At 43.5% G+C, this 15,993-nt stretch overlaps 1 protein-coding gene across 4 annotated transcripts in view; it reads left to right on the forward strand.

Annotated features, from left to right (window-relative positions):
- The window catches only part of orc5 (origin recognition complex, subunit 5), a 126,088-nt gene that overhangs the window by 18,187 nt on the left and 91,908 nt on the right, over positions 1-15,993 (forward strand). For all 4 annotated transcript variants that reach the window (XM_070896614.1, XM_070896615.1, XM_070896618.1 and 1 more), the window contains 2 exons: positions 6,259-6,370; positions 12,258-12,388. In XM_070896614.1, the coding sequence (XP_070752715.1) occupies positions 6,259-6,370; positions 12,258-12,388 (243 nt within the window). The remainder of the gene's footprint in view (positions 1-6,258; positions 6,371-12,257; positions 12,389-15,993) is intronic.

Consider the following 15,993-nt stretch of genomic DNA (forward strand, 5'->3'; position numbering starts at 1 on the left):
ATTTAAAAAAAGGAGGCAGACAAAAAGCAGTAAACTATAGACCAGTTAGCCTAACATCTGTGGTTGGGAAAATGATGGAGTCCATTATTAAAGAAGCAGTAGCAGGACATTTGGAAAAGCAAAATTCGGTCAGGCAGAGTCGTCATGAATTTATGAAGGGGAAGTCATGTTTGACAAATTTACTGGAGTTCTTTTAGGATGTAACGAACAGGGTGGATAAAGGGGAACCAGTGGATGTGGTGTATTTGGACTTCCAGAAGGCATTTGACAAGGTGCCACATAAAAGGTTACTGCACAAGAAAAAGTTCACGGGTTGGGGGTAATATATTAGCATGGATAGAGAACAGAGAGTCGGGATAAATGATTCATTCTCTGGTTGGCAACCAGTAACAAGTGGGGTGCCGCACGGATCAATGCTGGGACCCCAACTATTTACAATCTATATTAACGACTTGGAAGAAGGGACTGAGTGTAATGTAACCAAGTTTGCTGACGATACAAAGATGGGAGGAAAAGCAATGTGTGAGGAGGACACAAAAAATCTGCAAAAGTACATTGACAGGCTAAGTGAGTGGGCAAACATTTGGCAGATGGAGTATAATGTTGGCAGAAAAAAATCAAAGAGCAAGTTAATATTGAAATGGAGAAAGATTGCAAAGTGCTGCAGTACAGCGGGACCTGGGGGATAGTATGCAGGTACAGCAAGTGATCAGGAAGGCCAATGGAATCTTGGCCTTTATTGCAAAGGGGATGGAGTATAAAAGCAGGGAAGTCTTGCTACAGCTATACAGGGTATTGGTGAGGCCACACCTGGAATACTGCGTGCAGTTTTGGTTTCCATATTTACGAAAGGATATACTTGCTTTGGAGGCAGTTCAGAGAAGGTTCACTAGGTTGATTCTGGGGATGAAGGGGTTGACTTATGAGGAAAGGTTGAGTAGGTTGGGCCTCTACTCATTGGAATTCAGAAGAATGAGAGGTGATCTTATCGAAATGTATAAGATTATGAGGGGGCTTGACAAGGTGAATGCAGAGAGGATGTTTCCACTGATGGGGGAGACCAGAACTAGAGGGCATGATCTTAGAATAAAGGGCCGTCTATTTAAAACAGAGATGAGGAGAAATTTCTTCTCTCAGAGGGTTGTAAATCTGTGGAATTCGCTGCCTCAGAGAGCTGTGGAAGCTGGGACATTGAATACATTTAAGACAGAAATAGACAGTTTCTTAAATGATAAGAAACAAAAGTGTATAAGGGGTTATGCGGAGTGGGCGGGGAAGTGGAGCTGAGTCCATAATCAGATCAGCCATGATCTTGTTGAATGGCGGAGCAGGCTCGAGGGGCCGTATGGCCAACTCCTCCTATTTCTTATGTTCTTATATAAATGGTTGCAATGTGTGTCAAGCTCTGCATTGGATTGCATGGATTTTACACTGGGAGCCAGCTCAATATTGTCATCTGACCAGTACTTTAGGTGGTTATCAGAATCAGTATAGTAGGAGTTATTTTGAACTTCGCGTGTCTATATTTTGTTTTTAGCTTAGTATGTATGCCACAACTGATGGTGCAAAAATTCTAATCCTGGGAATGGTGATAATATAACATTGTTTGGATAACTTAATGATTAAAGTAACTGATGATGTATTAATTGAAAAGATGCCTGAAAAGATGGTGGAAGCAGTTTGAATCGTAATTTTCAACGAGGAATTAGATATATGCTTGAAAGAGAAAAATTTGCAGGGCTATGGGGAAAGAGTAGAAGATTGGGACTAATTGGGTAGCGCTTTCAAAGAGCCAGCACAGGCACAATGGTCTGAATGGCCTTCTTTTGTGCTGTAAGGTTCTATGAATTCCAAGGATTTTTGGATTGAAGGTTATTATCTCGCCATAAGAAATTATATACATTGGTGAAATAATTATGCATACAGGGTATACTGAGATGCACAGCCAGTTTGGATAAGTACAACAACAGCACGCATTTATAAAGTGCCTTTAATTTAGAGAAACATTCCTGAGGCATTTTAGAGGCTTAATCAGTGAAAAATGGAAGGTGAGCCAAAGGTGGCGATATTAGGAAGGATGATCAAAAGCATGGTCAAAGCAATAGGTTTTAAGGAAGGAGGTGTTTTTTTTACACATTTCATTCACAGGATATGGGTGTCACTGGCAAGGCCAGCATTTATTGGCCATCTCTAATGTAGAGGCAGAGAATTTTAGAGTAGGACCTAGACATCTGAAGGCACAGCCCTCAGTGGTAGGGCCAGTAGTTGGATAAATGCCTTTCTATCGTATAACAAGGAACTGAGTGGATTAATTGGTATTTAATATCATGTGTTGATATTTATTGTATATATTCATTATCTGAACAATTGCCAACTGCTGAGCTGCCCAATCTGAACCTCATCCATTGTATCATCATCATCATAGGCGGTCCCTCGAACGAGGATGACTTGCTTCCACAAGTTCAAAGGTATTTCAATGAAGGACCCGATGTTCCAATCCTGAACTACAGTTGACGGGGTGGAAGATGCCGGTGCGTGAATTTTTTTTTAACGTGTGGTGACCGTTGCACACCAACCATCACATGGGCTTGACAGAGCTAGGTTTTGGTCCAGTGGCAAGGCTTGGCCAAGACAACTGGAGACCAGCTCTGCTGCACGGACCTAGCATGCACACATCGCAGTGTGGACTGGCCTGTGCTGCCCTGGGCCCTCGGCTCTCTGGGCCCTGTACCCTCATCTGTCGCACCTCCGCCACGATCTCTGGCCGCTCCTTCGCAATAGACATTCACCGCATCTCGCTACAAACACTCGCCACTCATCCGCCCCGACCTTCCCACTCCTCTGTATCTGGGCCCTGCTGATATTCCTGCCCACACTCTAAAATGGCGACCAGGGTTTTGACGATGTCACCCAGTCGCCCATCTCAAAATCATCGCACACTTGGAGCAGCTCGCGCTGGAGGTTGAAGTGGTACGCCGCTCCAGCTCTTTTATAGCCCGACCTGCAGAGCTGTTCTCTCGCAGGTTGGGGGGGCCAAGTTTCGGCCTGAGTTGCTCCTATTTTTTTGGAGCAACTAGTTTAGAATGGAGTATCTTAGAAATTGCAATTCTTGGCATTTAGTTTGCTCCAGTTCAAGTAGAACAGTTTCATTTTGGAACAGATTTTTTTTTTCAAAAGGGGGCGTATCCGGCTACTTATGCCTGTTTTGTAAGTTTAGGCAGTGAAAACTTATTCCAAACTAACTTAGAATGGAGTAAGTGTAGATTTTTGTACGCTCAGAAAAACCTTGCGTACACTTATAAATCAGGCGTAGGTTACAAATCAGGCATAGGGCACGAGGGGGGGGGGGGGGGGAGAGGGAGGGAAGTAATTAAATTTTGCAAGCATTCAACAGTCTCACTTATACAAATAAAGAGCCATCCTGAATAAAAGATTATAAATAAAGCAAATAAAAGATATATTAATTTTCCTACCTGTGTGAAGCAGCAGCAGCCTTCGAGCTGCAGAGCTTTAGGCCTTTCATCCAGGAGACGGGCGGCGTCAGTCCAACGATGGCAGCCCAACGACGGCAGCAAGTAGCCTTCGAGCTGCGGCGGAGCATCGGGCCATTCGGACAGGGGCGGGACGGCAGCAAGCTGTGTCTCACTGCCGCATGCGCGCACGCTCCAGCGTCGTCATCTCGGATGTAGCCCCGCCCCCCTACAGTCTCAGAATTGGCGCCCCGCTTTGGGCCCCCCCCCCCGCAGATTTCGCCACGCCGCGTCGAGCTGGACAGGAGCAGCAGGGAACCGGAGAATTACTCCGTAAATTTTTGACGTGCTTTTGAGCGCGGAAATCAGGCGTGGCTCGCGGGGCTGCGCCATTCTAGGCGTGGCCCGAAACTTGATCCAATTGTGACTGTGCCCACAGGAACATTAATAGTGCTGAAGGCCATGAAGGAAAATGGCACAGAATTAAGACCGATACAGTACCACAAGCGAGTGTAAAAAGGCCATCAAAATGGCAAAGAACATTTTTGAATTGAAATATGTCAAGTGAAGTGAAGGATGATAATTTTATATTTGTATTACGAGGACAAGAAAGATGAGGGGCCACAAAATGGGATCAGCTGAAGGCATGTCAACTGATGCTACACAGGATTGCAAAAGTGCTAAATACGGTTTTTGCCGCAGTTTTTACCAAGAAGGAAACAGGTAACTTATGTGATCGTGAAAGGGAACTAGAGGGTGTTGCATAGGTAAGCTATGGCACAGTTCACATTACTACCAGCTTAGTTGTTGTACAGCTGTGTAAGCTTAAGGTGACTAAATCTCAGGGACTGGATAAGATGCATCCAAGGGATCTTAAGGAAATAAGGGAGGAAATAGCAGAAACTGGCACAAATCTTTCAGAAAACACTGAATACTGGAGAGGTGCCTAGAGATTGAAGAAATGCTGCTGTCACTTCTAGTTTTAAAAAAAAAAGATAGCAGGAAACTACAGACCAGTGAGTTTGGCATCCATTATGGAAACCCTTATTAAAAGTAAGATCATAGAGCACCTGATAGAAATAAAATCATAAATAGCCAATGTGGGCTCATGAAGGGGAGGGATTGCCACTCCAACTCACTGTTTTTCTTCGAGGGTATGAGGAGGAGTGTACTTGGATTTCAGTACCTTTGGAAAGGCTGGTACTGAAAATAAAGAAAGCGGGACTCACTGGAAATATTTTTAAATGGATACGTAATTGGTTGCATGGTAGAAACGGGGTAATGTTGCAGGGATTGTCATCAGCCTGGGAGAATGTTACATCGGGTCCCACAGGGCTCTGTTTTGGGACCTCTTGTTTAATATCTATAAATGATCTGGGGATCGGAGTCACAAGCACAGTTCAGATGTGTTAAATTTGCAGAAGGCAAATCTCTTGAAGGCGGTAGACTCCAAAGCTGAACAGGATAAACGACAGGATGATTTGAATATACAAGGTTTCAGAATGGCTTATTAATGAATGAAGCATGTACTTAATGAAATGGCCTGATGTCTTAGTGACTTATCAACCTGTATGTGTTTCTAACAAACTAAGTACCTTAATAGAAGAAGGCAGTTATTTTTTTTTAAAGAAGAAAATCTTGAAAATATTAAACTTTTAATTATAGCACTGGTATGAACATGTTCAGGTAGAGTATCTCCCCATTTTAGTATGCTCTAATCAAAATTATGAGGAACCATCCCATGTCCCATGGTATGGCTTCGTTGCTAGCAACACAAATAAAGCTGCAGATCAGGGTAAGAGCTGCTCTAGTGCTTGTAACATGGTTTTCCAGGGTCTCCTCAATTCATAGTTTCCTTTCCTGTGGCAGACTCCTCAGTAGTCCTCATGGTCTACAGCGCTGTAGTAATACCCGCCCTCCTGTATGGATTAGAGGTTTGGACGATGTACAGAAGACACCAAGTCGCTGGAGATAAATCACCAAAGATGTCTCCGCAAGATCCTGCAAATCTCCTGGGAGGACAGGCGCACTAACATCAGTGTCCTCGTCCAGGCTAACATCCCCAGCATTGAAGCACTGACCACACTCGATCAGTTTCGCTGGGTAGGCCACATAGTTCGCATGCCAGACAAGAGACTCCCTAAGCAAATGCTCTATGTGGAGCTCCTTCACGGCAAACGAGCCAAAGGTGGGCAGCGGAAACGTTACAAGGACACCCTCAAAGCCTCCCTGATAAAGTGCGACATCACCACTGACACCTGGGAGTCCTTGGCCAAAGACCGCCCTAGGTGGAGAAAGTGCATCCGGGAGGGCGTTGAGCTCTTTGAATCTCAACGCTGAGAGCGTGAAGAGCTTAAGCGCAGGCAGCGGAAGGAGCGTGCTGTAAACCAGTCCCACACACCCCTTCCCTCAGTGAATATCTGTCCCACCTGTGACAGGATCTGTGGCTCTCGTATTGGATTGTTCAGCCACCAGAGAACTCACTTCAGGCGTGGAAGCAAGTCTTCCTCGATTCCGAGGGACTGCCTATGATGATGATGATGATGAACCCTCCAGACGGTCTAAAATCATGCCTCTAGCTGTTTGGAACACCTTGCTGGAAGGGCTGCAGGTTGGTACTAAAATAGATATTTAAAAAAAATTGAGCATGATTCTTGTATATAATGGGACAAAAAGTGCCTCCTATATGTTCCTTCCTCTTTAGGAATAATTTGAGCAATGACTAGATCTTTTTTAGACTAAATGTGAAAAGTGAATTTTAATCGTGTCAATTTTGTCTTGTTCACAGGCTGAAGAAAATGTAACTGTTATATTCCTCAGCGAGATTGTCTGGGAAAAATTTCGACCTAATACAGGCTGCTTTGAGCCTTTAACTTTGTTTTTCCCTGACTACAGCAAAGGTAAAATGCCACTATTTACAGTTTTCATTCTTTGATTAATATTATCATACAATAACAGTTATAGAATAAAATAATGAACACAAATGTTTTACATATGTTATTGCATGAAACAAACTTTTATTGTTTGGTTTCAATCACTACAGTTTAATAAATTGAAATTCTGCACTGATTTTTTTCCCCAAAATGAGCTTGCTGAGCCCAGCTGACCTTTTTTCACCCTAATATTTCTTCTGATTTTAGCCTTACAATTAACAGATCAGGGCCCCGAAATTCACGGTCCTGGAAAGGACCGTTACTGCCGGTTTGCGGCGGCCATTCGTCAAAATTAAATGGCTGCCGCTTTGGGCTCAACTGGCTGGCCCAACATAGATTGTCATGGCGGTGTGGGGCTTGCAGCAGTAGTGACGCGCTAAAAGTGCGCACCGCTGCTGCTAGCCCCCAGACCCATTTTCAGCGTGAAAAAGCTGGCCCTTTAGCTGACAGTGCCCCCACCAGCTTTTAGGGCCGGTGCAGAGTGGCAGAGATCTCGGAGCAGTGGGAGCGGAGAGATACAAGAAAGTAAGATCCAAATCCGAGGATGGGTCAGAAGCTCCCCGGAGTCCTCGAAGTAATGGCCTGGATTTTACGGTCGGCAGCAAACCTACGGAGTACGCTGCCGGCATATGAATAGAATACGAACTTACCTGATGGGGATCCACCTTTGCGAACCTGCTGTTTGACACTGCATACCAGAGGGCAGCGTAATGGCCCACTGATCCCAGGGGCACAGCGTGTGTGGAGGTATATCTAGGATCACTTGGGGCGGTGCTCCAATCAGGGAGCAGAAGGTCTCCCATTGAACACGGATCTTTGAAACATTTATATTTGGAGAATAAACGTTTACTTTCAATTAAAACATGGATACTCCGATTTTTAAGCCTTCGTCTGAAGTACGTTTTGCCTTTTGTCTGATGAATTGATGGCGCGAGAGTGATGCCGGGATAAGATCAAACATTTGTTTTATCAAAATTTGAAGTGCAGTTTTAATATGGTTTTTCAGTATCCTTGAAAATTGGACCCAATGTTCTAAAAAATACTGACTGGACCTGTAGAATTATCGTCTTTGGTTTTCATCTGTTATTAGAGCTTAATTAGGATAGTGTGGGAAGTTCGGGCCAGGTTGTGTCAGTCCCATCTCAGTGTAGCAGACTTTAAAGTTCTTGTAAGCAATGAGGAATTGCCAATTACACAGCTTGTGGCAGATGTTTCCCAAGGTTTTTCCATTTACAAATTAATGCAGAAGTCCTCTGAGGAAGAAACCTAATAGGCTGTATATGTGCACAGACAGTTGTATCTTTTGACGTAATGGGAACAAGGTGGGTAAATGTGATTCGGACATTGCTCGTGGGGAGGGTAAACAAGTTGGCTCGAATGGTCTGTTTCCATGTTCTATTTATTTCTATATATGTATTTTTTGGCCTCTTTGTTTTCGATTTCTGGAACAGAGGAGGCTGGGGGGGAGACTTAATTGAAGTTACAGCACAGAAGGAGGCCATTCGGACTGTCGAGCCCGTGCTGGCTCTCTGCAAGAGCACTTCAGCTAGTTCCACTGCCCTGTCCTTTCCCCGTAGCCTTACAATTTTTTTTCCTTCAGGTACTTATCCAATTCCCTTTCGAAAGCCATGGTTTAATCTGCCTCCACCACCCTTTCAAGCAGTGCATTCCAGCTCCTAACCACTCGCGTAAAAAAAAAGTTTTTCCTCGTGTCGCCTTTGGCTCTTCTGCCAATCACCTTAAATCTGTGTCTTCTGGTTCTCGACCCTTCCACCAATTGAAACAGATTCTCTCTGTCTAGACCCCTCATGATTTTGAACACCTCTATCAGATCTCCTCTCGACCTTCTCTGCTTGAAGGAGAACAACCTCAGCTTCTCCAGTCTATCCACGTAACTGAAGTCCCTCATCCCTGGAACCATTCTTGTAAATCTTTTCTGCATCCTCTCTAAGGCCCTCACAACCGTCTAATGTGCCCAGAATTGGACACAATACTCCAATTGAGGCCGAACCAGTGTTTTATGAAGATTCATCATAACTTCCTTGCTTTTGTACTCTGCCTCTATTTGTGAAACCCAAGATCCTGTATGCTTTTTTAACTGCTTTCTCAACCTGACCTGCCACCTTCAACGATTGTGTACACACACGCCCAGGTCTCTCTGTTTCTGCACCCCCTTTAGGATTGTACCCTTTAGTTTATATTGCCTCTCCTCGTTCTTCCTACCAAAATGTATCACTTCGCATTTTTCTGCGTTAAATTTCATCTGCCTCGTATCCACCCATTCCACCAGCCTGTCTATGTCCTCTTGGAGTCTATCGCTATCTTCCTCACTTCACTATACTTCCAAGTTTTGTGTTATCTGCAAATTTTGAAATTGTGCCTTGTACACCCAAGTCCAAGTCATTAATATATATCCTGGGGAACACCCAATATATACCTTCCTCCAGACCGAAAAACAACCGTTCACCACTACTGTCTGTTTCCTGTTACTTAGCCAATTTCATATCCATGCTGCCACTATCGCTTTTAGTCCAGGGACTTTAGCTTTGCTGGCAAGCCTATTGTGTGGCACTTTATCAAATGCTTATGCATGACCACTTTGACCTCTTTAACTAAGTGGTAGAGTATCACAACATTTAACTTTGTTTAGGTTTTAAGCTATAAAGAAATTATTTTACAAAATATGAAGATAATAAATAACTGCATATAGATGTTGTAGAAATTCTTCTAATACCTCAAAAGGAGTTGAGCATTTTTTTTGTAAATCTCTTTTGTAAAATTAATGCCCACTGACTGAATCTCCACAAAGCTAATGAGACAAAGCTATTTCATTTGTGTTGCAATTGTCTGAAAGGGGTCTTACCAGCACTTGAGGCATTTTCAAAGGAATTTCTTACACTCTTATCTTCAAAATAAAATCAAGGAAACCCCAAAAATGTTTTATTAATACATAAAGAGCAAGAGGATAACTAAGGAAAGAGTAGGGGCTATTCTAGACCAAAAAAGTAACTTATGTGTGGCGGCAGAAGACCTGGGTGTATGGTTCTTAATGAATAATTTGTGTCACGCCGACATTGTAGTTAAGGAGGAGTAGTGTGAAATATTAGATGGGATAAACATAGAGAGAGGGGAAGTATTAAGAGGTTTAGCATCTTTGAACGTGGATAAATCGCCATGCCCAGATGAAATGTATCCCAGGCTGCTAAGAGAGGCAAGGGAGGAAATAGCAGAGGCTCTGACCATCATTTTCCAATCCTCTCTGGCTACAGACATGGTGCCAGAGGACTGGAGGATTGTCATTGTTTAAAAAGGGAGAAAGGGATAGACCAAGTAATTCCAGGCCAGTCAGCCTAACCTCGGTGGTGGGAAAATTATTGGAATAAGTTCTGAGGGACAGTATAAATCTTCATTTTAGAAAGTCATGGATTAATTAAGAGCAGTCAGCATGGATTTGTTAAGGGAAGGTCGTGTCTGACTAACTTGGTTGAATTTCTTGAGGAGGGTCGATGAGGGCAGTGCATTTTATTTAGTCTACATGGACTTTAGCAAGGTCTCACAGGACAGGATGGCCCAAAATGTAAAAGCCCATGAGATCCTAGAGAAAGTGTCAATTTGGATCCAATATTGGTTCAGTGGCAGGAAGCAAAGGGTAATTGTCAACGGGTGTTTTTGTGAATGGAAAGCTGTTTTTATGGGGTTCCACAGGACTCAGTACTAGGCCCCTTGCTGTTGTGGTATATATCAATAATTTAGACTACAATATAGGGGGCATGATTAAGAAATTTGCAGATGATACAAAAATTGGTCACGTGGTTGATAGTGAGGACAGCCCAAAACTGCAGGAAGATATCAATGGACTGGTCAGGTGGGCAGAAAAGTGGCAAATGGAATTCAATCTGGAGAAGTGTGAGGTAATGCATTTGGGGAAGGCTAACAAGGCAAGGGAATACACAATAAATGGTAGGATACCTAGGATACTGAGAAGTGTAGAGGAGCAGCAGAACCTTGGCGTGCATGACCATAGATCCCCGAAGGTAGCAGGACAGATCGATAAGTTGGTTACGAAGGCATATGGGATACTTCCCTTTATTAGCTGAGGCACAGAATATAAGAGCAGAGAGGTTATGCTAGATCTGTATAAAACACTAGTTATGACGTAGCTTGAGTACTGTGTACAGTTCTGGTCACCACATTACAGGAAAGATATGATTGCACTAGAGATGGTGCAGAGGAGATTTACGAGGATGTTAGCAGGACTGGAGAATTTTAGCTATGAGGAAAGATTGGATAGGCTGGGGTTGTTTCCTTTGGCACAGAGGAGGCTGGTGGGGAGACTTGATTGAGGTGTATAAGATTATGAGGGGCCTAGATAGAGTGGATAATTATGAGGGGCCTAGGGATAGAGTGGATAGGGAGCACCTATTTCCCTTAGCAGAGAGGTAAATAACCAGGGGACATAGATTTAACTTAATTGGTAGAAGGTGTATATAGGGGAATTGAGAACTTCTTTCATCTAGAGGGCGCGGCGTCTGAAATGCACTGCTTGAAAGCGTGATAGAGGCAGAAACCGTCATTACATTTAAAAAGCACTTGGATATGCACTTGAAGTGCCGTAGCCTGCAGGCTACGGACCTAGAGTTGGAAAGTGGGATTCGGCTGGCTGGCTCTTTTTTGACCGGCGCAGACACGATGGGCCGAATGGGCTCCTTCTGTGCCATAAATGTCTATGAAATGCTGGCGGTACTAGGTTGCATGCATAACAGGGAAATAATGTATTATTTGCTATCACTACCCCTATTCAGGGAAAGAGAAAGGATTATTTGGCATGACAGCATCTATTCATGTTCCAGAGATTGTTACATTTTGGCCTGATGGACCTTTCTATCAACGGGGGTGTTTTGTTTTAGTGTAAAGTCCTAGAGCAACTTCTCTACCACAGTGGAATCAATCCTGAGGGCTTGTGAGATCTAGATGCTTGTCACTAGAATGTATTGAACTCATCCAAAACTCTCCTGCCTGTATTGTAACTCGCACCAAGTCCTGTTCACCCTCCCCCCCACCATGTGATCGCTGACCTACATTGGCTCCCAGAATGCCAACACCTTGATTCTAAAATGCTCATCCTTGTTTTTAAATCCCTCCATAGCTTCACCCCTCCCGATCTCTGTAACTCCCTCTCGCCCTACACCCTCTAAGATGTCTGCGTTCCTCTGATTCTGGTCTCTCGTGCATCCCCTATTTTCTTTGCTCCACCAGTGGCGGCTGAGCCTTCAGCTGCTTAGGCCCTAAGTTCTGAATTCCCTCCCCAAACCTTCAGCCAAAGGTTTTGAATCTGGGAAGAGGCTAGGAGACTCTCTAGCAAGTATTACGGTAGGCTAATGAGTTTGAGGGGGCGGGTTAGTGGCATAAGGTTGTTTTGTTTTAGGCCATGTAAATTAATTTCATTTAGGACCCTTGCAGCAGCAAGATGGAACTTGTTCCCACCATTTTATCTGAATTCTTATGCTGGTTCCAGTGATGAAAGGAAACGCTTCCAACTTACTGCCCACCTTCCATGCTTTCCAAGTTGCTTCTTTCTGCCTCTTAACAGTACTTCCTTGCATAGAATATGTTGCTATAGTAACTTGATGGGCTGAATGGCCTCCTTCTGTGCCGTAATGCCTCTATAGCCTATTGAATTCCTGCTCTTTTGCTATTGTAACAATTTCTGTTCATTCCTAAATTTTGACATTTGGTTACATGGAAATTTCTCAGTGATCTAAAATCCTGTATAGAATAATACAATAAGTAAATTAATATCATGCAATGTAAGATGAAAATTACCATTACTGAATAGACTTATTTTTTACTTCAGCTGAACTCCAGAAAATTCTTTCACATGATCATCCTCCAGAGTTCTCTGCAGAATTTTACGCCTCTTACATTAACCTGCTGCTTGGAGTGTTCTATACCATCTGCCGAGATTTAAAAGAGCTGCGACATCTGGTAAGTTTTTAAAAACTGTTGGGGTAAAAAGAAGACTTCTCTTCCTCAAGGTGGACTCCTTGATATAAGGAATCGACACCCGCCCGCCCGTATAGCGACCACGGAATCACTCAGACGAAGCCTTGGTTTAACCAGTTTATTCACGCATGCTAGGGAAGGGTTCTGATGAACACTTCTTAGAACAAAGATCTTACAATTACAGCTATACGATTTTTCGAAGTATGCGACCCTCCGACATTGATTGGTTGACCCTTATCAGACTGGCTACTGAGTGGTTTCCAAACCTGTCCATCTCCTATAGTCTATTGGAATGTGTTATTCAGTGGTGTCAACTTTTCTTCAGTTCCTCATGACATGTTGATTAACTTTGTTTTCCAGGGTGGTGCCTCCTTATCCCTCTCCCAAGAACTCTAGTCAAAACTACCAGTCAATTCCTTCCTATTCCCATGCTACTATAATATATGTTCCCAAACATTTTACTGTCCTTGTTCTGTACTGAATATGTAAGTTTCCATGAGTCTGTACTAAGGTTAATACACCAGATGGTTCATTAACCATCAAGCTTTGCAACATAGCAAGTTTTGCTGCTTCCCCTTCTTAAAACCCATTCAAACAAGTGTATAAGTGTGCTTTACATACATAAGCGAGTTTTACATACAATTATAATCCCTACTGTAAAAGACAGAGGAACTCCCGATTCCTCAGAACCTCCAAATACTGATGAGCCCTACAATCTGGACCATGTGTCAGATCAATTCACTTTAGTGACCATTTTTTATCCCCTTACAAAACTGTTTTGTGTGGAGGAGAATATGTATTTTGTTTCCCTGGGCTGTGTATCAATCGCATCTCTAAGAGAATCAGATGTCTGCCAGTGTTGCTCTGAAGTGGTCACCTAGATGGTGGCTGTGGGAGAACTTTCCCTGGGTTTTCCATCCTCCAGTGGTGCTGAGATTGGGCAGCCTGTGAAATAGGAGTACTCTAGTGAACATTTGGTGAGTGACCAGCAAGTTTGGCTCATTCATGGAATCCTGGAGTGGTTGACCAGTCATTGGAAGCTGAATTCTTCCCACTTTGCTACAGATAACTCTAATTCACTGCCTGAACAGTAGAGTGGTCCTGGTTGGACATGCAGTTTGAAGCTTGCCGGTGCATTGTACTCGTAAGAAGACTGCCAAGGCGGGGGCTCAGATCAGGGATGGAGCAGCAGATTGGGAGAGGGATAAAGCCAGAGGCACGGACATTATTGTGGGAGTGGGTCCAGCGATTTAAAAAAAAAAAAAAAGTTCCAGTCACAGGTAGGGAACGAGGCACTTGAAGTTCAAGTATGGGGCCAGGAAGAGGCCAAGGGGAACTTTTTTTTTCCTAAGGTGGAAGAGTGTGGCTGGGAAAGAAGAAAAAAAAGTGAATCAGTGAGCGGGACACAAGGCCAAAGAATGGGGAGACCAGGGTAGAGCAGCTGGGTGCTACTGGTATAAAATTGAAAGAAAAAACTGGGGACAGGATGGTTGAATGGCCTGGAATGGCTATGTGGCAACAGGTCAAGGAGTGGCAGGAAGGAAAAGTAAACTTAATTTTGGGTCTGCAGGGAACAAATATTTTCTTTCTCCAAGTAGAAGTGCAAAGTAAATATGGGCTACAGAGTAGAGGTTCTGCAGTTGTGCGAGATGATGAAGCTGTACAGATTCACCAATGTTGAGTAATCGTTACAGGTATGTGTTGACATTAGAATTCAACAGAAAGTGTTTATATAATTTTACATTGTAAATGGAGACATATACCGTATATACTCGCGTATCATGCGACTTTTGAAGACCTAAATTGTAACCTAAATTTGGGGGGTAGCATGATACGCGAGATACAAAATTTGCGGGTGTGAAGTGCTGGCCAAGATTAGGCTGTTAGGCTGTTAAGCAGACCGTATCCATTTACGGTAAGTCAAATAGTACATATGTATATCAAATAAAGATGATTTTGATAAAACTGCTGTTTTACTTGCTGATACACACGTAATGTTTACGCTTTTTCTTCTAATTCTTTTGGGAGTTTCTGTGCAATTTTTGTTTTTCTTCTTAACACAAAGTGATGTCTTTTCATGAACCGCGTACACCATCCAGGACTTGCAGTAAACACACGAATGCCCATTTTTCTTGCTTCTCGTAAAGCATAAAGTCTTATTTTAGATCGTGTTATAATATAACCATTTTCTCGATTTTCGGACACCCACTTTGATACTTTATCTTCTAAATGCGGCCAATGACATTTCGACCCGCGATTTGCGCATTTATAGGAAGGAGTTTCCTTCAATTTTTCTTTTTGTTTTCTCCAGTTTCGGACACAGCTTTCTCCGACACCAAACAGCTTTGCAGCTTTAACGTTGTTGCTTTGTTCCGCTTCGGCAACAACTTGCAGCTTAAATTTGGCAGTATATTTCTTCGCAGATCTTTTCTCCATAGTGGCTAAGGGTAGAATGCAAAACAGCTGTTTCTCATTCGGTTATTTACGGCGGAAGAGTCGTTTCATGATTCGGTTGTTAACATAGAAACATAGAAACATAGAAAATAGGTGCAGGAGCAGGCCATTCAGCCCTTCTAGCCTGCACCGCCATTCAACGAGTTCATGGCTGAACATGAAACTTCAGTACCCACTTCCTGCTTTCACGCCATACCCCTTGATCCCCCGAGTAGTAAGGACTTCATCTAACTCCCTTTTGAATATATTTAGTGAATTGGCCTCAACTACTTCCTGTGGTAGAGAATTCCACAGGTTCACCACTCTCTGGGTGAAGAAGTTTCTCCTTATCTCGGTCCTAAATGGCTTACCCCTTATCCTTAGACTGTGACCCCTGGTTCTGGACTTCCCCAACATTGGGAACATTCTTCCTGCATCCAACCTGTCCAAACCCGTCAGAATTTTAAACGTTTCTATGAGGTCCCCTCTCACTCTTCTGAACTCCAGTGAATACAAGCCCAGTTGATTCAGTCTTTCTTGATAGGTCAGTCCCACCATCCCGGGAATCAGTCTGGTGAATCTTCGCTGCACTCCCTCAACAGCAAGTATGTCCTTCCTCAAGTTAGGAGACCAAAACTGTACACAATACTCCAGGTGTGGCCTCACCAAGGCCCTGTACAACTGTAGCAACACCTCCCTGCCCCTGTACTCAAATCCCCTCGCTATGAAGGCCAACATGCCATTTGCTTTCTTAACCGCCTGCTGTACCTGCATGCCAACCTTCAATGACTGATGTACCATGACACCCAGGTCTCGTTGCACCTTCCCTTTTCCTAATCTGTCACCATTCAGATAATAGTCTGTCTCTCTGTTTTTACCACCAAAGTGGATAACCTCACATTTATCCACATTATACTTCATCTGCCACGCATTTGCCCACTCACCTAACCTATCCAAGTCACTCTGTAGCCTCATAGCATCCTCCTCGCAGCTCACACTGCCACCCAACTTAGTGTCATCCGCAAATTTGGAGATACTACATTTAATCCCTTCGTCTAAATCATTTATGTATAATGTAAACAGCTGGGGCCCCAGCACAGAACCCTGCGGTACCCCACTAGTCACTGCCTGCCATTCCGAAAAGTACCCATTTA

Source organism: Pristiophorus japonicus, chromosome 13 (genome assembly GCF_044704955.1).
Source record: "Pristiophorus japonicus isolate sPriJap1 chromosome 13, sPriJap1.hap1, whole genome shotgun sequence".
Classification (NCBI taxonomy): Eukaryota; Metazoa; Chordata; class Chondrichthyes; family Pristiophoridae; genus Pristiophorus; species Pristiophorus japonicus.